At 35.8% G+C, this 21,860-nt stretch overlaps 2 protein-coding genes across 4 annotated transcripts; one reads left to right on the top strand and one right to left on the bottom strand.

Moving 5' to 3' along the window:
- Positions 1-172: 172 nt before the first annotated feature.
- Positions 173-14,108, top strand: LOC109043905 (fidgetin-like protein 1). Of its 3 annotated transcripts, none has more exons than XM_019061265.2 (10): positions 173-384; positions 1,045-1,211; positions 2,132-2,274; positions 4,267-4,566; positions 6,106-6,223; positions 7,105-7,282; positions 8,016-8,173; positions 8,777-9,066; positions 9,777-9,894; positions 10,762-14,108. In XM_019061265.2, the coding sequence occupies exons 2-10, from the start codon at positions 1,069-1,071 to the stop codon at positions 11,315-11,317; spliced, it is 2,004 nt and encodes a 667-aa protein (XP_018916810.2). In that variant the 5' UTR covers positions 173-384; positions 1,045-1,068; the 3' UTR covers positions 11,318-14,108. The 3 variants fall into 3 exon arrangements, with proteins under 3 accessions (XP_018916810.2, XP_018916811.2, XP_072154298.1); XM_019061266.2 differs by having other exon boundaries at positions 173-489; XM_072298197.1 differs by lacking the exon at positions 173-384 and adding an exon at positions 494-602.
- A 1,584-nt stretch (positions 14,109-15,692) lies between these two features.
- Positions 15,693-20,722, bottom strand: His2Av (Histone H2A variant). Its single transcript, XM_019061298.2, has 5 exons — positions 20,572-20,722; positions 20,350-20,427; positions 19,820-19,933; positions 17,846-17,975; positions 15,693-17,055 (listed from the first exon to the last, which is right to left on the bottom strand). Exons 1-5 carry the CDS (start codon positions 20,572-20,574, stop codon positions 16,994-16,996), a joined length of 387 nt encoding a protein of 128 aa, XP_018916843.1. The 5' UTR covers positions 20,575-20,722; the 3' UTR covers positions 15,693-16,993.
- Between the last annotated feature and the right edge of the window lie 1,138 nt (positions 20,723-21,860).

Below are 21,860 nucleotides of genomic sequence, written 5' to 3'. Positions count from 1 at the left end.
TGCTTGACCGGCAGAAGAGAAAGGGAAAGTAATAGTGACGTCATCAAAATCATTTAGAAAATTCTCTGTTCTTTCATTGGCTGATAATATGACATTGCTGGTTATGACGTCAGATTCAGGTTTCGCGCATACTGAATTTTCATTGGTCCGTTCTTCCCTCGGTTTTGTTTATATCTTCAAAATTTTGTATCATGTGTCAAATTGTCAATCAGTTGTCAATACATGTTGTTCTTATCTATTATTATTGCACACAAGCAATTATTGCAGTTTGTAAGGAAAATTCTAAAATTATTTCGTTATCTGGAAGACTATAGGTTCGTGAAATTCAGTGTGAGCCATAGTTTGCAGCTTGTATCCCTCAAAACTTCAGAATTCAACGGATAGGTAAAACTACAGCTTTGATAATCCCTTGATCTATGATTTCCACATGGGAATCTTACAAGCACCAATAATTGGCGAACATTGAATGCAGTTCCTTAAAGATAACAGGTATCTGTTTAAGTGGCAAAGCAAAAACAACCCTAGTCTTGATGAAAGTACCATGAAAAATACCAGGTATTAGAGGTACCCGAGAATCAAATTCTTGTATTGGCCCAGAGTATGTGAGTACTCTTCAAGTGAAAACAATTGATAACCCTAGCGCTGTGAAATGATAAGTACACGTAATAGTTTTTTACAATCAGCGGTCAAGTTACCGGATGCACACCACAAACTTAAAGTATAGGATAATTCATTATGTCTATAATGTCACAGATTACCCTATCCTCTAAGTTGGTATCTCGAGACTTTAAACACTATTCTCTCACACTGGGTTTCCACCTATATAGGTGTGTAGAAATTGCCCCTGTTTGCAATTTAAGGATTGAGACAACTGACACCTGCACAGTGATCAATGAATGAAGCTTTTGAAGAAAAGAAGATTTGAATTAGACACTTGGGAAATATTGATGAAGATTTGTAAGAAATTGAGTATTTTGTCAAAAATTTTAAGGAATTGGTGATTACTTAGATGCGATCCTTTTTATACTTACCATTTTGTTGCAGGTCTGTTTTATCCAAGGTTGCAACATGGAATCTGACCTATCAGAAGAAGACAAATTCCTTAATATTTACCAGAGGTTGGAATTCAGCCAGAAATTAGATCCTCACCAAGCTGTTTGTGATTCCAGAAATCAGTTTTTTGTGTTCTCTAAAGAACTTGAAAAATGGACGTAAGCATTACCGCAGGAAACTTCCCTCTTGACAAAAACCTAAGTCTGCCAGAATCTAATTGGCCTTTAAAGACATTTCAGTATGTCAGACAATGTAAAGATTCGCTTATTGTGCTGAATTGTTTGGCAGCAATTTATGAGTATTGAAAATCAAAGAAAGAATAAAGCACCACGAATGGAATACCAAATAATTTGGCGCTGGCCAAACTTGATTTTATTTGATTTGATGCTCCTTGCGACTGCCTGATCATGCTGAGTTTTTATAATTGAGCTTTCTATACGCCAATCTGGAGTATAGTGGGGCTGAAAAGATAATTTTTTGGTATTTTCCCAGGCAATTTCTGATTGAAATGTTGTGATATCTAATTGGTAATGGACAAGAGCTTTTGTTTCCTCGTAAGCTGAGCAGATAAGACATAAAAAATAAATTTCCTCCAACTGATAACAGCGTGCAGTTCACACAGACAAAGCAACAGTCCTGTAGCCCCATTAGACAACAGGTGCAAGAAGGTCAAGAAAATTACTATTCAGTCCCACTTTTCCCAACGCTAACACTCATTGTGCTGAGGAGGCCTTGAGGAAAACCATATCTAATAATATTGAAGTTCAGCTGAGGCCAAATTTCTTGGTATTCTGCGTGAAGTTCTTCTCGTAAAATTTAAAACTAGTTATCATCTACATAGATTTTGGTTTTTTATGAGCCGGGATTTTGAATTCACTGATTCCAGTGTGAGTTATTAATGCTTGCCTCTCTTTTATGAAATGATCTATAAAATTCTCAAAATGCACACCAAGTTCTACGCAAGATTTTCAAGATGAAATTTTTACTGTGGTGCCTCATTCCTTCCCTGTCACTAGACTGAGTCAGTACAGTGGTCCATCAAACAGTTGGTAATCTGTAAATTTGGTCTCTGTTTTAGTTGTAATAAAACTCAGCTTGTATGGATGGACATTCATTTGAATAAGATCAATTCAGAAGTTGATAAATATGACACGGAAGGCAGTATCAATAATGATTGCGATGCCATTTCTAGACTTGTGAAACAAAATGGGAAACACACAGGTAAGAGCCAGTCTTTCTAGGATTACAATGTAAAGCTTCTCTTCAGGGGGTGCCAAAAGTGAAGGAATCTCAATTAATCATCATTGAGAAGACAGTGGAAAGAGAAGGGCAACGTTTCTCCTTGAAATTTCTAATATAATTTTAAAAAATCTGAAAATTTAGAGACTTTCCTCAGGTTTGTGTCGTACCACAACTTGCTGGAGAACAATTTCCAGTGCTCAATAGCCTTACAAAATACTACTTATAAATAAATGAAACTTTAGTATGGGTCGAGTCCTTGCCAAATGAGTTTATGCACTTTTAAACTGCGACAGAAGATTGTGTGATGTCAGTTCAACTTTGAAAGTGAATGCAACGATCAAGATGGCGAATCCTCTGTCGCAGTCTCAAAGAGCGTTAACTCATATGGCATGGACCCCAGCATCAAATGAAAGGAGACTTCAAGTAGCAAGGATACCTATAGATGGACATAAAATCGTAGGAATGTTGCTATATTATATTTGCCATGCGTATTGCCTACTCCCTCATTTGAAGGCGCGGAAATTATTGCTATATTGTTGCTATGATGTAGCAATAAATTCCGATTATTGGTTGTGTCACCTGTTGCCAATCTACTAATTGCAAGGCGCAAAAATTATCGCAATAATCTTGCTATTAAGTATGATGAAAAACTCCCGCGTGTTCCTTTCCGTAACTTGTTTTCAAATCTCTAGCATGAATGCAGGAATGTATCGCAACAATTTGATGAAACAACCATTTTTCCTCAATTTAGTCTTCTCAAAATAGCTCAAACTCGATAAATCTGAAACTTTAAAAATTTCAATGCTTTTTTAAAAGGTTTGAATTTCCAGTCAATCAAAATAAATATCGTCTATGCTTTTAACCAAGTTCTGGGAAATTTAATTTTACTTCTTTCATGCCTTTCTTTCCTCCTTTTATTTCGTTTCTGTTTTTGTTACTTTTAATTCTTTGAATTTTTTATTTCATGCAAATGCGCCGGTAAGGGTTTCGTTTCATGTCGGAGCTATATAATGTGTGAAAAGTGAGGCATCCGACAGGTAGCCTAGCTAGCTCAAACGGTAAAGGCGGCGCACGGCAGTAATCCGAAGGTTGCGCGTTCTAATCCCGCCTCGGACAGAAGAATTTAAAGGGTGCTGGATGATTGAATCATGAATTTCCTGTCAATTCCGGCAAGATCGGATTTTCGAATGGATTCTGCAACGTTGTAAAAATTAGGGTAGACTGATAAATTCCTCAATTTTCCTAAAACCATTTGGCACCGCCACAAATAGCAATGACATTGCTATTAAGTATAGATTTTTTTTATCGATCTGACTTGACGAAATCGGGAAAAATCGTCCAAATGTTGACTGAGAATTGCTACTTTATAGCTATATTATTGCAATATTTTTTACAACTTTATACCTATAAATTGATACATTATATCAATTTTTACGTTGAAAAATGCTACTTGGGATTATGGGGGTGCAAAAAAGCCGGATCTCATGATCTGCAAATAGAAAGCCGGAATTCAAATATAGGGTTGCAGGGAAATTTCAAAAAGTGTGCTTGTATTTTGTATCTTCATTACATTCAAAATAAGGCATATTGCACATCTTGCAGTGAAATTGGAAATTTAAGTATCCACTCAACAAAGGAAGTATGAACAAGAGCTTAAACAATGGAATTAACTCAACAATACATATTAATGTATGTCTAATCAATAGACATAGATGTAAAATAGGCATGAAGGCTTCTGTTGCACTTACTGTCTTACTATCATCATTTTTGCTAGAGGAGTCACTGGAAGCCTCGACTGTTAGCAACCAGCAAGAAAATTCGAAGGAGTCCTCCAATTTACATAGTTCTAGCTCCGTTACATTGCGCATTTTTTTGGTCTTTACTGGAAAAATCAACAATATGTAGTGGTTTCTGTATGAGCCAATTTGATTATCTTCCAAATCAATCCATGAAAAGATTTTTAATTTTCAGATGCTCCTAAATGGAAGAGCTGCCTCTCAGAAATGGATGACTCCACGTTCTTTGATCTAATCAGATCTCCTGGTGAGTGCAAGAATCCAAATGTTGTAGAAGATAGCCCAACTGTCCAAAGTCTGATTAGTCTTCTCGTTACAAACAGTGAAAATACAAATAGACAACCTCCGCCACCTTCATCCATCCTCCATCCAGCCGCACCTACTTATAAGAAGGTGGAAAAATCCAATAACACCATACACCCAAAGCAACCAGTGAATCTCTTCAACTCGGGACGTTCTATTGCAACAAATTCAGGTAAAACTAATGTGACAGTTTAAGGAAAAGGCACTTCATTGTCGGAACTTTAACTACATTTTTTATTAAAGAACTACCGTTTCTAGCACATTCATAAAAGTAACCAACTGCATAAGGAAACTAATTGCTTTTATGGACTACTTTTCACAATTAGGACCTACAGTTTGCGGCTCAGTTTAGAAACAGCGCATATATCATTAGTTTTCCTGTGTTTTAAGTGTTTTCACGGATGAGCCATAAAATGTGGGTCCTGATTGCAAAATGTAGTCCTCATGATGTTGTTGAAATGAGTCTTAAATAGTACATTTCAGTCACTTAATGCAGTCCAACTAAAAATGGAGTCTGTTATGATTCAAGAAGAGCTTCATGATAATTTTGGGGAGACAAACGTTTAAAGCTACCCAAAGTTCAGATCCAAAGTTATCAGATCAATGTAACTAGGATCAGCCTAACTTCTACTATTTTATTTTATTAACATGAAACTAATCAATGCACTACTTTGAAATGCAGTGAATTTTCCTTGGATCAAGAAGAATATATTTACAAAATTCCAAGTTAAGTGTTGCTTAGGTTTCTACCGAAAAGCATAAAACATCAGGAGCATTTGGCAATGCCTAATGTGGTACAGCTATTTCTGTTTAAATCCATCCAATTTGAAGTTTCCTGTTAAAAAATCAGTTTTAAGGAGAAGCTATTTAGACTGCATTACACATTTTTGACTCTGCAATATGAGTGCATCTATTTCACAGAAAAACTAATGGCATTTGTGTTGTTTTTATGATTAGCTAGAAATATGTTTTCTTTTTCGAGGAATGTAGTCCATTTAAAGTTTTTATCTACTGTGTTGAAGGCTCAGAGTTGGACCACATTCTGGACAAAGGAACCATTATTTTTGGCATGTCCGTTAAAGCACATAGATATCTGCATAGGGAAACATTCTGTATGCAGTATTCCTTTCCGTGTTATTTAGTTTAGATGCCTGATTACAGTGCAACACCCAAAATCAGTATACAAATGAACTGAAGGCTCAGCCTTTATAGTGGAAAAATTAGAAATTGATGTTTCCGCAATGAGTCATCTAAGGAACTTCATGAGATTTCCGTTGACATTTTGGTATGTCCAGTTTGGTTGCCGACTGGCACGGAACATAAAGTGCCGTACTTTTAACCTCCTTTAACATAATTTATGGGATCTGAAAGAGAATTCTTCCAGGGAAAACTAGAATTCCAATTTTTTGATCCAATTATACAAAAATCCCTTTATTTAAAACCTTTTCCTCCTCGCATTGAGGTACCATTGTCGTCAACAGCTCCTCTCAAACTCTTTCCAAAATTTGAGTGTAAACTATGTGAATATCTCCCAATACCGAATAAATCTTGAAACTTGTACAATGTACATGCTGGAAAAACCATTTATCAACATGAAAAGGAGCATGTCGTCCTGTGAAATCATTCACAATTTTCATAATGTATGCCTTTTAATTATTGTTGATTGTGAGTGTTACTTCTCTTTCCTCACTTTTTTCGTGTTTCTATGCAGATTCTTCATCAAATGAAACTGATTTTGCCAAAGCCTACGGCAAAGATTCCTTCAATAGAACAGGGATGAATAAAGAAAACAATGCTTGGACTCATATGGGAGATGAAACCGAAGAATGGTAAGATATTTAGCCTTTTGGAATTTTATAAATAGTCAATGAATTTTAGTGTCCCCTTTTCAGAACCTCTTACTTTTAGTGTAAAGGACGAATGTTCTCATCCCATTTATCTCATTTGCACTTAATTTAGTAGCCCAGTCAGATGTTAGAATGTTGCCTTTAGAAATTCGTTCCCAAATGTGTGCAAGAAAATTAATGCAATTAAAAGGAAAAAGAAAAATAGGAACATAAAATGCGAGAATTAAAAGGCATTATCCGCTACTCGCTTTTTTGGGAATCATTTGCTTCTATACTTCTCACCTATGATGATTCATTTATTATATTTAAATTATCAAATCATCAGAGAACGGAGAGGAATTAGAGAATAAGAGAGATGCAATTCTACCTGCTTGACTGAAATTTCACCGAGTGATCGAGAATTCAACCAAAATTAACTTAACTTTATTTTTCAATACCCATTTTTTTCTGTCTTGTTGTTATTTCAGCTCTTAAGCAACATAATTCTTGGAACCCGTGAGTCTCCCCTAGCTTATAGAGGACACACTCACATAATTTTGTGCCAAAATTTTGCTTGTTTCTCTACTGGGTTGATAAAACATGAAAACTAAAAAGTCCAAGTAAAATGCAGTCATGCTGATTCTGGCGAAAGCTAGCTAATTTCAAGCATCAGCTCTTGTCCCTCCTAAAATTACCACACACTTGTATTTTTAAGCAGCATGCAGTGGAGATACAAATGCGAGTACAAATATCAATGTGTGGGAAATAATTTTACCAGCACCTATGTCAATCCAGGATCTTCGGGTAAGTATTCAAATGAATTTTCTTTTTTATTTACTACGTTCAATATCTGACTTGAATTCCATAAATTTTTACATTAACAGGTACCGGGCAAACAATTATGGTGGAAGAAAATCTCATGTTGCTGCAAGCAATCTAACTTCAAAATATGGAAATAAGCCATCTAGTGGGATATCCAGAAGCACCGGAGTATCTAATGCGGGGTCCAGTAGTGCAAGTAGTCATTCAAACAATGTATTCAGAACTGCACAAGAAGAACTAGTATGTTCTCAACCTCTTATCTGGTTTCCACATGACATTAATTTTGGATTAAAAATCAAAATTGAGAATTAATTATGATTTTCAATGCTGATATTTTGTAGTGATCTCGTAGGGGAGTGAAGCTTAATTACCTTGTAAGGTGTTATTGTTTCAATATTGCCTGAATATCCCAAGAACTCTGACAATACTGGAATTTGATGTTGTAATAATGTTGAGAACACGTACCAATGAGATAGAGAGCAATATTGCGAAGCGTTACCGTAGCAAAAAACAGTGCTGATGCTTTGTTTTCAGTCTGTTTATGTACTTACACTGTGTTGTAATTAATTGCAGGACCCTTATGTGGCCAATATTGTATCAATACTGTTTAAATGTTGGCAGTTATTCATTGACCCCAACCTTGTTGCAAGCTAGCATTTGTTATCTCCCAGTTTGTTCCTAGAGTGAAAAAGCTGAATATATATTACTTGACCAAGCTTAATTTCAAAATGTGCCTATTTTTAGGGGCATCGGGAATTATTGAATCCTATATAGTTGACGTGTTGATTAAAATGGGATAATTGTTGGTAACAAACTTAAGTGATCTGTCTGGCAAATGGAATCTTCAAGTGCCTGACAGGACTGTTTCTCATGATGACTTGAGCATGCTTCAGGCTAAGTTCCATTTAATTTCACCCAGAGATAAACTGTAAAGCAATTCTGTAACTACTAATCTAATAATTTATTCTTCCAGAGAATACAAAATGTCAATAAATATGGGAACGCAAATGGTCCGTACAATTCTGAAAGCACCAACGGAGGTTACGGAAGTCAAAAGAAATCCCTCGGTGGCATCGGCGGAAAACCTCGCAGTGTAACCAGTAAATTTAAACCGCCTGTGCCGTGTGAAGAGTTAGTACTTAACCATTAAATCTCTAAGTGATTTTTATATGTACATTGTTTGAGGTAACAATGGGATCTTTCAATAAATTGCTTCTCGTGTTTCTTTTTCTACCCAAGGAGTAACTAATTAGAAAGCAGTTTAGGAAAGTAAGATTGAAAATCCTTTAACAATTTTTGGAAGCTGCACTTGCAGCAAGTTCTGATGTTTTGCATCAGAATGTTACCCATGCATTGCCCTGTTACGCAAAAAAAAAAAATTTCAATTAAATAAGCCTGGCCCAATAATGAATAGCAACACTAAATTCAAATAGGAATGCCCTGTATTGTCGTGAAACATTTTCAATTGATACATGTTGCTTTTTTATTAGTTGAAATAACAGCCTACTACTGTAACAATCTTGAGTTATTCAATTTCCAGGGACTTTATGTCAATCTGTAGAAAATGAGTGTTTCCTGGAAATGCAACCAAAATCAGCTCTCTGGCTGTCTTAGTTCAGAAGTTGTAGCACTATTCTCAGTTCTTTAGAGACAGTTTTAGTAAGTCCAATGTATGAGAAAATCCGAGGAGACAAGTTTCTGTATTAAACTGATTGATTTTTTTAATTTCTCCAGGAACAGTTGGGGTTCACCAAACGAATCTTGCAAATCAAATAATGACCAGGGACGGAGTGATCTGTTGAAGTGTATCGATGAAAAAATGATAGAAATGATCGAAAATGAGATCATGGACCAAAGCACTCCAATCACATGGGATGATATAGCTGGATTAGAGTTTGCCAAGAAGACCATTCAAGAAATTGTAGTCCTTCCATTTTTGCGCCCTGATTTATTCACAGGATTGCGGAGTCCTCCCAAAGGAATCCTGTTGTTTGGACCTCCTGGAACTGGAAAAACACTGATTGGTATATTTGACTTCATGTTTCTGCTTCTTGAAGGGATATAATATCCATGTTTATGGCAGGAGCATGGCAGGTTCATGGAGAACCTGAGTTTAACGCATTGGCTTCCCAATAAATGTTTGATCAAACATGCAATAATTAGTAAATTTGAAAAATTATTTTAATGGATCATTAGACAAGGTACAAAGTTAAGCATTCTGATGCATGTTTTTTAACTAAAATTTCATGTAGAACGTAATTTGCGCAGCAAAAACTACTAAAATAAACTCTTAACCAAGATATTTAATGTTAATTAACGCGTGAATTCAAACCTCCTGCTCATAAAAACGCAATGGTCTATGTTAGCCAAATCGTACACCAAACGTTACTATGGCAGTCTCTGAAGTTAATCTGAAGTTAACTGGTACATCGACAGGCTATTCGATCGGCCAATTGACTGATGATTCAACTGTTCAATTGAAATGAGATTCGACTGGTCCACCAACAGAATAATTGATTGGTGGTTTGACAGAAGATTCAACCGGTATGTTGACAGATAATTCGACAGGTTGATGGATGGAGGCAATAATAATTCAGTATCTTAAAATTAAGTCCAACTTAATTTTGAGTTTGTTGGCACTGAGGCCTCTTTTCCTGTTACTGTTATTTTGACTGGACTATACAGAAAGCCCACAGGCTTGACTAATGCCTGTCTGTACCCTTTATTGCTTCAGGTAAATGCATTGCCTCAGAATCAGAATCAACGTTCTTCAGTATCAGCGCCTCTTCTTTGACATCAAAGTGGATCGGTGATGGGGAAAAAATGGTCCGTGCTCTTTTTGCAGTCGCAAGGTTTGTAAAATTTTGTACCTACTCCAATTGCGTTTGGTTTATTTTACAATTGTATCGGTCCTTCTCAAAAAGACTCAAGTGCCAGCTATGAAAATATGAGGATAACAGTGAAAAGTGTTTCAATTGACCTACTCGAAATCTCATAGCTCAGAATAATGAATGTGCAAGAAGAAAGCAGTGTAAAGTCGGATTGTAGTTCTATTAGAAATTGTTCTATGATTTGGACTAGGAAAGAAAAAAATGTGATTTTGGGCTTATTTGGAGAATAAAGGGACATATTGCAAATTTTTTCTTTTTAAAAGTCAAGTTTGTAGTATTTTAAGCCTCAATGTGCTTGAAAACTTCTGTTCATATTTTCTTTTTTTCACAGTTATAATAATAGCTTGCTGATGATGCTTTTATAGATACTGCTTCCTAATTTCACCGCTAGAAACAACTTTAATTGTCCTGCTGGAAACCTCAGAATTTAGAAAAATTTATGTATAAAAAGGAAGCAGATTTAAATCAAATTTCAGTATTTTAAAAAACTGTCTTATAATGTGAACCGAGATGAAAGAAAGTGAAGAATTGACTTTTGAGCCTTTTTGAAAATAAACCAGTTCAATGGACCTCTAGATAGGGTATTATGCTGGGGTTAAATTATAACACCTTATCAAAAATTTTACAAAGAATACGATGGTCGCATTAAAACTTTCTAAAATCCAATAATCAGTCACAAAATAATGGGCTTTGTTTATGCTACTTCACTCTTCCTGCTAACGGAAAAATGCTCAACTTGTTTTTTATGAAATTTTGGTGAAGAAGCATGATTTTTGGTGCTATTTAATTCTGTCTAGCAGTTCATCAAGTAATTCACTTTTGTTCCAGAACTCGACAACCCTCTGTGATATTTATTGATGAAATTGACTCCTTACTTAGTCAGCGTAGCGATACTGAACATGAGAGCTCTCGCCGAATGAAGACTGAATTTCTCGTTCAGCTTGATGGAGCGACAACAGGAGATGATGACCGCATTCTAATAATCGGAGCAACCAACCGCCCCCAAGAGTTAGATGAAGCTGCACGTCGTCGCCTGATCAAACGATTGTACATTCCTCTCCCAGACAAGCCTGCCAGAGTTCAAATCATCACCCGGCTCATGGCTTCAGAACGCAATGACTTAACACATGAGCAGGTTGACGAGATCAGTGATTTGACCGATGGTTATTCTGGGGCAGACATGAAATGTGTTTGCAAAGAGGCCTCGCTAGAGCCGATTCGATCGATTGACATCTCGAAGATTAAACATATCTCAGCACTCGATGTGAGGCCAATCACGATTGATGATTTTAGAGCAGCTTTGTCACGGGTCAAGTCAAGTGTTTCTGCCAAAGACTTAGACCAGTATCTTGAGTGGGACAAATTGTTTGGATCCGGTAAATAAGTTGCCATTAGAGTTTCAAGTTTTTATCCCACTTTGTAATGGTTTTACCACTCTTTGTGAGAGGAGGGAATAAGACATTCTTCTTGTCTTCCAGAAATCTAAAGTTTTTTTATCGTGTCTAGTTCAAAAAATAAAAAATCTGATGCAACCGCACGGTGCGTTTTAAACAATTTTAATGCGGTCAACATACCACCCGCGATTTTTTTGCGGAAATGTCAACTAGAAGGCCTACTGATGGAGGAACAACAAACCGCGAAATCTGTAATGGGGCCGTTTTTGAGAAAATGCGATTTTTCGCTTTTTTGGCGGGAATTTCGGGTCAAGGCGCTGAAAAAGTCAAGTTAGGCTGTTTTTGAAGTTCGTAAATGCATATCCTATACATTTTGAGTCAATCAAGTGCCAGTAGATAGCTATTCGTGCATATTGCCCAAAATTCATATCCTTAAATCCACGACTTTTGGGTTTTTGGGGGGTTAGTCAAGGAGAAATCCGAAAAAAAGAGGGTTAACCCGGAACAAATTGCTTAACAAACTTTTCCTACGTAAACTTCTTCAGTAGGTCCTATTGAACAACATACCAAAAGTTTACCACGGTTCGCTCCCGGAACACCCCCCCAAATTGCCTAAATTTCAAAATGGCGGCCATAAGAAGGCCTCTGGGAGTTCGATTTTTTTAAAAATACGCATACAGTGTCATGTGAGGTGTCAATTCCTATGTAATTTTGGTCGTAGATTTCAAATATGAAGTAAAAAAAGTCCCTTGATCAAAAGGGGGTACCCCAAATCCAAGATGGCAGCCAATTTTGAAAGTCAAGAGGGTGGATTTTTAAAAAGTTCGCGTGATAAGGCAAGTGAGGTATCATTTCTTATGTAATTTTGGTCGTAGATTTCATTTATGAAGTCATAAAAGCCCTCAAGTCAAAGGGATTGCTCCAAATGCAAAGATGGCGGCCAGCTTTGAAAGGCAGGAGGGTGAATTTTTGAAATGTTTACGTGACATCCCTAGTAAAATAGAATCAACCTGACGTTTCATAAACTACCCTGAGTCAGACTAATTCAGGCTGATATCAATCTGACTCAGGGTAGTTTATAAAACATACCCTGACGTCAGGTTGATTCTATTTTACTAGGGATGTCACGTAAACATTTCAAAAATTCACCCTCCTGCCTTTCAAAGCTGGCCGCCATCTTTGCATTTGGAGCAATCCCTTTGACTTGAGGGCTTTTATGACTTCATAAATGAAATCTACGACCAAAATTACATAAGAAATGATACCTCACTTGCCTTATCACGCGAACTTTTTAAAAATCCACCCTCTTGACTTTCAAAATTGGCTGCCATCTTGGATTTGGGGTACCCCCTTTTGATCAAGGGACTTTTTTTACTTCATATTTGAAATCTACGACCAAAATTACATAGGAATTGACACCTCACATGACACTGTATGCGTATTTTTAAAAAAATCGAACTCCCAGAGGCCTTCTTATGGCCGCCATTTTGAAATTTAGGCAATTTGGGGGGGTGTTCCGGGAGCGAACCGTGGTAAACTTTTGGTATGTTGTTCAATAGGACCTACTGAAGAAGTTTACGTAGGAAAAGTTTGTTAAGCAATTTGTTCCGGGTTAACCCTCTTTTTTTCGGATTTCTCCTTGACTAACCCCCCAAAAACCCAAAAGTCGTGGATTTAAGGATATGAATTTTGGGCAATATGCACGAATAGCTATCTACTGGCACTTGATTGACTCAAAATGTATGGGATATGCATTTACGAACTTCAAAAACAGCCTAACTTGACTTTTTCAGCGCCTTGACCCGAAATTCCCGCCAAAAAAGCGAAAAATCGCATTTTCTCAAAAACGGCCCCATCACAGATTTCGCGGTTTGTTGTTCCTCAATCAGTAGGCCTTCTAGTTGACATTTCCGCAAAAAAATCGCGGGTGGTATGTTGACCGCATTAAAATTGTTTAAAACGCACCGTGACCGTCAAAATAAATCTATTGAAATTTCAATTTTTTTATAGGTACCTACCTCTTAATACTCACAACACGTAATACTCTCCAGTTCTTAATATAATGAAAAACCAGTGAATGGTCCTAATTTTTACAGAATATTCTGCACAAAATGAAGGAGGACCAGTGAAAACTCCAAGAAATAACTTTCTTTTCTATGGGAAAGAGAAATTTTATAACAAATCTGCAGTTCCAAATCGAGATGTATCAATGATAAAACTCCTAAACGACGTACCTTGTTTGCCGTGTTTTAAAATCTCTGCTATCCTTATATTTACTTAAAGTAGAACAAATCAACATCATTATTTGAAGTTTTCATAAATTTTCTTTGCCTAGAGATATAAAATCTCAGAATTTTTGAAAATTTATGTAGAGCAGTTTTCCATTTAAAAAGTAAAGTATGACAGGAAGTCTGCAACATTGCAAACTGAGATACATACATCGTTTGGGAGTCTCACTGTTGATATGTTTTGAGACTTTCAAAATGGACACATGGGATATAAAACTGAGAAAAGCAACTGTTATTTTCAACATCAATTTATGATATGTATAAAATCTTTCATTTCCCCAGTTCTATTCTTTAGTTTTACCATAATGTTGTTTATCTGTTGGTCATCATATGGTCTAAAAGCTATCGTTTCTCAGGTGCTATTAATTAGTTTAACTACAATACCTTTTACTTGTTTCTTTTGAAATTGTCTTATCTGCAGTTTATTTTATGCTTTTCCTTTTAATGAGGGCCTTCCATTTTATACTGAAATAAAAGTATTCGAATTTGTAAATTAGCTTAGTAATTTAATATGTTAACCTTCAAATTATCACAAAAACTGAAACCGCCATCACCTTCTGTTTTTTCTCTGAGGGACAACTTGTAAACAAAATCATCACAACCTTGGAATGGATTAGTGAAGATTTTGATGGAAAACGACTTTAAAGAACTTGAAACTTGACTTTATTGACTTTAAAGAGCGACTTCATTCCTATGAAAGTAATAGGAAAATCGAATCTTTAAGTTTCATCATATATTCTCTCCAGGCACATCTGAAGTACAAAAATGATACTTGGGCTCACGAAACGAGACTTTGATTTCTTGACCGATTTATTTCCCCGTGTTACATCTTGGAAGAATAAGAGCCAGCGAATACCTGGGCAGTAAATAGTGAAAGGAAACTAGTATCATTTAAAAAAAAAAAATTAGTTAAGCATAATTTTGAGCTAATTGGATTGCATTTTGCATAAAAAACCAAGAGCATTCTAATGTGACTAGGATTGTGCAACTTATATTCTTTGCAATAAAATTACTGGAATCAAGCAAAAAATTAAATTTACAAGGCAATTTATATCTTAAATTTATAGGCAATTGAGATTAAAGATCAAACTTGTTTTAATTATTAATTCATATTTTTAGAGTAAAAAAAGTTGCACTATCAAGCAACATTGGAATGCTCTTGGTTCCTTTTTGCAAAATGCAATCCAATTAAGAGGCACTTCTCCTATCAAAATTTAATTTCTGCTAAGATATTTTGCATATAATTAGAAAACGGACTTTCAGTTTGTTTAGTACATTGAGCCTCACGGAAGGATAAAACTTCAACCCCATTTTAAATTCCTATCACTTGGTTTCCTTCCGCTTAGACATTCCCCGTTAGTTCCTAGAATTTTCAGGATACTGTGCTTGTATCACACCATCAGGTACGTTAGATGTGAATTGAAATATTAAAGATGAAGTTTTTCGTATTTTTAACTTTGAACCTGAGAAGAGATGAATAATATTGGGCTTTAAAATATTTTGAATCGCAAAGAAAGTTGACATAATTCAGTTGCACATCTCTCAGGGCTTACACAGGGTTCATTACAGCTTTAGATAATAGATGTATCAGGCATATGAAAATATTTTTGGGGACCTACAAAAATTTTGTAAATAGAATTAAAGAATGACTAAATGATAAATTCCTTCTCCCTGTACCTTCACTTTCTATTATTCATACAAAGAGAGGCAAATTAGTATTCAAGGATAACACTGAATCTAATGTTGCACTCAACTCTGCAGAAAAGGAAAAATGGCAACTAAGAATCTTTCAAAGGTCGCAGAAATAATAACTGAATGATGCGAATTCAGGGACTTTAAAATTCGAAAAATATTTGTAGCATATTCAAGGGGTTTTCACAGCGTTACAAACTGTTTCAATTTTAACTTTTATCAATATCAACCCCTCGCTAAGCGAGTGTTTTAACCTCGCAAGGTCACAGTTGTTTTTCTCATCTTGAGAAATGTGACTTGCAGGGATACGTAACAACTGGATGCAGGCTAATTTGATTCAGATCTGGTTGGTGAGAAATAAGGAAATGACTTTAATAGCAGCTAATTATATAAAACAGAGATCCTTTATTTCAGTTATTTTAAGTTAAGTCGTACATATTAATGATTTAAGTTATTAAAAACTTTGAAATAATAATTTATCAAAGAGATATTTAAAAACATACATGTAGGTATTTAGAGGGATGAGAACAGTAATACTCTAATGAAAAATACAACAAGGGCACAGGAAAGTTATTGCGTGCTCTCAAATTTAGATCGCAAAAAAAAAATCAGAAAACTGACTACTGGCTGTACAAATTTTATGTTGGGGCTGGGGAGTGGACGTAAAATTTCTGAAGAAGCAAGAAATTGAACTTGGTGATTCAGGTTTTTTTTATAAAAGATTTTAAAAAACAGGTTGACCGATGAAAACTAATTCCAAGGAAACTAAAGAGTACCGGGATGAATAATAGGAATTCATGTCAAGGATTGGCAAAATCGTATTTTACAATGAATTGTAGGCACTCTATGTTATACAGCATTGCATTTACAACAATCGAAAACTTCACACCACAACTGGCTTAGAATAAACACAGCAGTAAGGGAGGGGAAAAAAAAAATGTAGAAGGAAGCGTGCGGGAGAGCTATAAAACAAATGTGCACTGAAATTTAAGTATGTTACAGCAGTATCGACTACAACTTTTATCCCTCTTTTTGGTATTTAAACTTGAGAACAGAAAAATTAGAACTTGTGAAAAAATGTTTGTTCAGAGTTGTAGTTCGAGACAAAAGATGACGTAAAAAAATATTATCAATGCTGACAGTTTCATATGATAGGTATTATCCGATAACTAGCCAGAAATAACAATTTATGATACAGGTCAATTCTACATTTATGGCAAATTATCAAATATATTCTTTACACTGCTGTATTTGGTAATACCTGCTTCATAATTACTCAATCAAGATAAATTACTCACGTCACACTGATTTCTTATGTGCTCTCAATTTTTGGAGCACATGTCTCTTTCAGAATATTCTTAGGTCATAAAATTTTAACAAATTACATTATCATATCAAACGGTAAGTTAAATTACAAAGAAAAAAAAAGAAAAAAAATATGCAAAAATTTTGAACTACAATCGGTTTATATAAGGGAGAGGAAAGTAAACCAAATAGGAATGAACTTAAAATAAAATTACAAGTATAATAATATAATATTATTATGAAAAAATTTAAATAAAATAAAAGTTTGAATATATATTCAATTTAAAGAAAAAAAACACAGAAGAAAAAATAGGGGAGGGGGAATAAGACATGGGACGAAAAGAAGAAAGAAAGAAAATCTCCCTATGAAATAAATTAAGATTATACAGGCTTTTGAGTTCCTTTTTTGCCGATAAGTGACTTGTGAATGTGAGGAATGACACCTGAAACACACATGATAAGATGCATAAAAATCAAAAGGCAAGTGAATAAATGTTGAAAGAAATAAGAGTGCGAATAATCGCAAAATATTTTGAGGGGAAACTTTTTTTAGAAAAACAATTTTTGTAACATGATGCTTTTCCGATTTACAAATCAAACTCTCTCTAGGGTCCAAAAAAATTGTGTGATTAAGTTGCAAGCAGACTAGATCAATGTGGTGCCAACATAAGTAGAGGGCATTATGTCGCCTCACAATAAGGTAAGTTTACACTAAAAACAACCGGTTAGAATTTTGAATAGAAAGCTGAGAACTACAAATTTGAGCCTCAATCTTCCAATGGTCACAGCTCCGATTTGGTTCGAGGTTTTGGGGCGTTTCTGTCCCACGATGTGCGAATACTCCTCTGTATTCTCACATTAATAATATGACTGTAAGTTTTTGACGACCAAGGCCTCTTCTACTAATTGAGTTGGATCGGAGATCTGATAGCCAACCAATTCAACTCATGGTTGCAATGCGATTTCCCTAAAGTCCCTGATGAATTTTGAGGGAATTCCCTAACATTTGAGTAAATTCCAGGTGGTTGAGAAGACATAATTTAAAATAGTTTTCACACAAGTTTTCTTGTTCGAAACATCAAGTCATTCTAGAATGAAAATAAAGATGATACAACAATTTTTACATAACATTCCCGGATTTTACCTGACTGTACAGGAGTTCGAACATTTGTCACAGAATTAACAAAACAAACAAAGAAGAAAAAATAAAGAAATGGATAAAAAATAACTTACCACCACCAGCAATGGTCGCTTTGATCAGACTGTCCAATTCTTCATCTCCTCTGATAGCTAATTGTAAATGTCTGGGCGTGATACGCTTTACCTTCAAGTCTTTTGATGCATTGCCAGCCAATTCCAAAACCTAAAATACCAAACAAATAGGTCAATCAATCTTTCAACGCAAACAATTAACTTCAGAAAGATTCCACATCCATATTTTGATGAAGTTGGCTTCTCATGGAATCATGGTGGATTTACTGCAAATGCAGCAAATTACAGTGAATTTTGACAGAGACACGATGATAGGTTTCAAGAAATGTCATTGTAAGAGGTGAAATTAATCTTAAGTAGAAGTTGAATTTAAGGGGGAGAACATATTAGACTCGAACGTAAAATCTTAGGTCAGTCACATATTAATGCCCCAACTCAAAGACCATTAATCTCAATTCCATTGTTTCAAAATTTGCACTGAGGCTACATTCAGTCAAGAAGAAAAAACAAATTCGTCATTTTGGCTTGAAAGTCTGACACAAAATAACAAAATGGTACAAATATTATAAAACATTTTCAAACGATGACGTTGATTTGCTAGTCTCGCTGAAATATTTTAATGGGTTGGATTTAGGGAAATTCAAAAAGTAATTACATAGTTCGTGCGGCCTCAAGATAAACAAATCAAGCACTTTATTGTAATTTTTTCCTGAGCGCAACATTTCCCCCTGTATCGTGATTTTATAAAGTGAAAATTTTGTCCGTCTTGTTCCCCACACCTTCTTCTTCTTTTTTTTTTTTATAATCATTATCATGTGTTCACAAAGTATGTAACTTGTACCTAGCTCGGTCTCGGTGTTCAACAACATGTAATAAGTGAATCGGGGAATTATCTGGTTCTGGTTTCCGAAAGGTGAAATTTTTCCATGGTGAAGGGTGGCGGTGAAGGATTGTGGGTGTGATTAATTTATTGATATTAATTATTTAGGTACCTAAATCTTTCCCCTCTTCAAAAAAAATAAATAAATAAAAAAAGGCTTAGCAGCACTGAATCAAACATTTTTGACTCGACAGGAATTCGAAATTAGTTTAAGACCTAGGAGACACATTGGCCCGGAAATTAAATGAAAAATAAGGAAGTACAAAATTTTACATGCTAACTATGTAGTAATGAGGGAGATTGTGGAGAAATTATAAACAGAGGATGAAATCGGCCATTTCCGCCATGTCGACAATAGATCGCAATTTCCTTCATAAATCCGATATCTTTCGAAACAATTTACTTAACATCAAATGCTTTGTTTTATCCTTACAAAGAGCATAAACCACTGAAAATAAGGGAAGAGCAGGAAAAGTAAGGGATTTCCAGCACCCTCCCCAAAAGTCAAGCACTTTCAAGGCCGTGAAAAAGAATTTCAAATTCAAGCACTTTTCAAGGCTGCAATGTATTAACCTGTTGAGTAGTGATGATTTAGAGTTAAATCATGAATTAACGTTTGTCTCAACTTACAACGAACCAATCCAAAGCTGAAGGAGATGTGAAGAAAGTTCGACATTTCGTAGTGATGAATTCATATTGATCAAAACTTACAAAAACCACGAAGCACAAGCTAGTTAAATTTCTCATGGTACACTGGATAAATTGAAAAAACATGAGAAATTGGGGTGGGAACGCGACATTTTGTTCTTTCGACTGCGTTAGACTGCTGAAGGCTATCTTAACTGCTACGTTGTCTACCCTACACTTAGTACATTGAAAAATCTCAATCAACTTTGCTTGGGAATAGAGTTTTAAGTGAGTCACTGAAAACTAATTTAGATGTCTTTTGATGATAGCAGAATTGGGGGCATCCGTCTGTTCTCGACTGTGCTACGATCATCGATGACAAGATTAGAGGGAAAATTACATCACTCAGTAGGAAAAGAAAAAAGATTGAAGAGCAAATATAGCATGGAAAATAAAGAGAGGTACAGAGAAAATCTGTGAATACTTACTTCAGCGGTTAGATATTCCAGGATAGCTGCACTGTAGACAGCGGCAGTAGCTCCAACTCGACCATGACTTGTAGTTCTGTTTTTGAGATGTCTGTGAATACGACCAACGGGGAACTGGGGAAGAAAACAAAATGATGTGAGACAGAGCAAATGGGACAAAAGAGACAACACATGAGAGAGATTCAGAAAGAAATTGAAGCTGAGAGGGTTATGAGTCCTCTATCAGCTTGATAAGTTGCGACATCAACCGGTTCATTTGCAAGAGAAATTAGGCTGAGTTGAGAGAGATGGATTAGGGTATGTGTACAAAACTGCGCCCAAGAAACTTTTAGAAAGATATGCGAAAGTCCAATGAGCGAGTATGTAACTCAGATAATTCAGAGATTGCAAGAAATCAGGATGAGGTCTGTCACAAGGCTCAGTCACATTTTAGGCCACTGTCACGAATGTCGCATTCTGAGCCGGAAGTGCGGCTCGTAAGTTTCTACAGTACAGATAGACAAGAAATGAAGTAATATGGTAAAAATTACCTGTAATCCTGCTCTCGCAGAACGTGAAACTGCTTTGGCTTTCGATTTGCCCGAATCTTTTCCTGCTTTACCACCAGCCTGCAAATCGACACAAATAGGTTAGATTAAGAGACGAAAATTAATAAAATCCTTCGAGTAATAGGTCAGTGAACTAAATACTAAGTTAAAGAGCGGATGACTGAGTTAATTTAACAATTAACAAAGGATGGAAACCACACTTACCATGTTGAATTAGTTTCGAAATTTCAGGACGAACAACGCTTCACTGTTTACAACACGGGAAAGAAAAGAACAAAACCGCCAAACTCCGCGACCGTTGGGCTCTCCGGTAAGTCACGTGACGAAAAGGACCAATCACAAGGCTAGCTTTTGAAAATCGTCCCTCCACAAAGAAGCCTCTTCCCGCGCTCCTTATCGATTTTACTGTTTTCGAAAATCAAAAAGGAGGGAAAAGTGGTACTAGACACAAAAACCCGGTACATACTTCCGAGCCGCTTTCGCTCATTATCCAATTATTATAATTTGCAGTCGTGAGTCCTCTCGCCAGGGCTTCCAACGAAGGTGTAAGCTAGACAACATATGACACTTTCCTTCCAAAACAAATGACTGTCAATTATTTATTACAGAATATATAAATATGCGCTGTATTGACGGCGTAAGTCTGCAACCACGTATCTCGTTTGCGGCGTTTGAAAATCTCCGCTCCCATTTCATTTTTTTAAAGGAGAACAACTCGACATCATTCTTTGAAGTTACCGCAGAATATTCTTGGCACTGCGAAAAAAAATCAAGGCAGTTTTTCAGCATTGCCGCTGAGTAGTTTTTTTATTTAAAAAATAAAGTAGGTATGACAGGAAGTCTACGACGTCGCAAACCGAGATTCATGGTTGCGGACTTAGACACCGTCGATATGCTATTTTCCCATAATATTTGAAAAGAAGCATGGTTAAAAGCTATTTTCCCCGTGTTGCTAAGTATTTATTTATTTATTTATTTTTTTATTTTTTTTATTTTTTTCACATTTCTTCCAATTTTAAGACTACCTGCATATACCTGCGGATAAAGTACCTATCCGTTTTTTAATAGAAAATACAAATTGTACTTTGATTAGCCTATTTTTTTACATACGCATAGGTATTCAAAAAGTTCCCATCACCTAAAAAAAATTAAAAATTCTTCAAGTAACTTTGTTGTAGCGTACGTAGTTCTCGGATCTCGATTACCTGATCCTTCACTTGAAAGCAAAACAAGTTTATCCTTCATCATTTTTTAATTTTCCTTCATAGCAATGTTAAGTATAGATACAGCGTTTATGTGCCTATATTAACAAATATTTAAAATTTTAAAAAAATGATAATAAAAATAGAGCTCTCGCCGTGAGTGGTGAGGAGGGGGGGGGCTCTGGCCTCTCCGCTTTCGCCGTGGGCGGCGGCGGGGGGGGGGGGGGGGGGCTCTGCAGGACTCTCCCAAGGAATTTGAGGGACTTTGCTAAGCAATAAGAGCGTGACATA

This window comes from Bemisia tabaci, chromosome 3, assembly GCF_918797505.1.
Source record: "Bemisia tabaci chromosome 3, PGI_BMITA_v3".
NCBI classification, from domain to species: Eukaryota; Metazoa; Arthropoda; class Insecta; order Hemiptera; family Aleyrodidae; genus Bemisia; species Bemisia tabaci.
The sequence above is the reverse complement of the archived record's forward strand: the minus strand, read 5'-3'. Positions and strand labels throughout refer to the sequence as shown.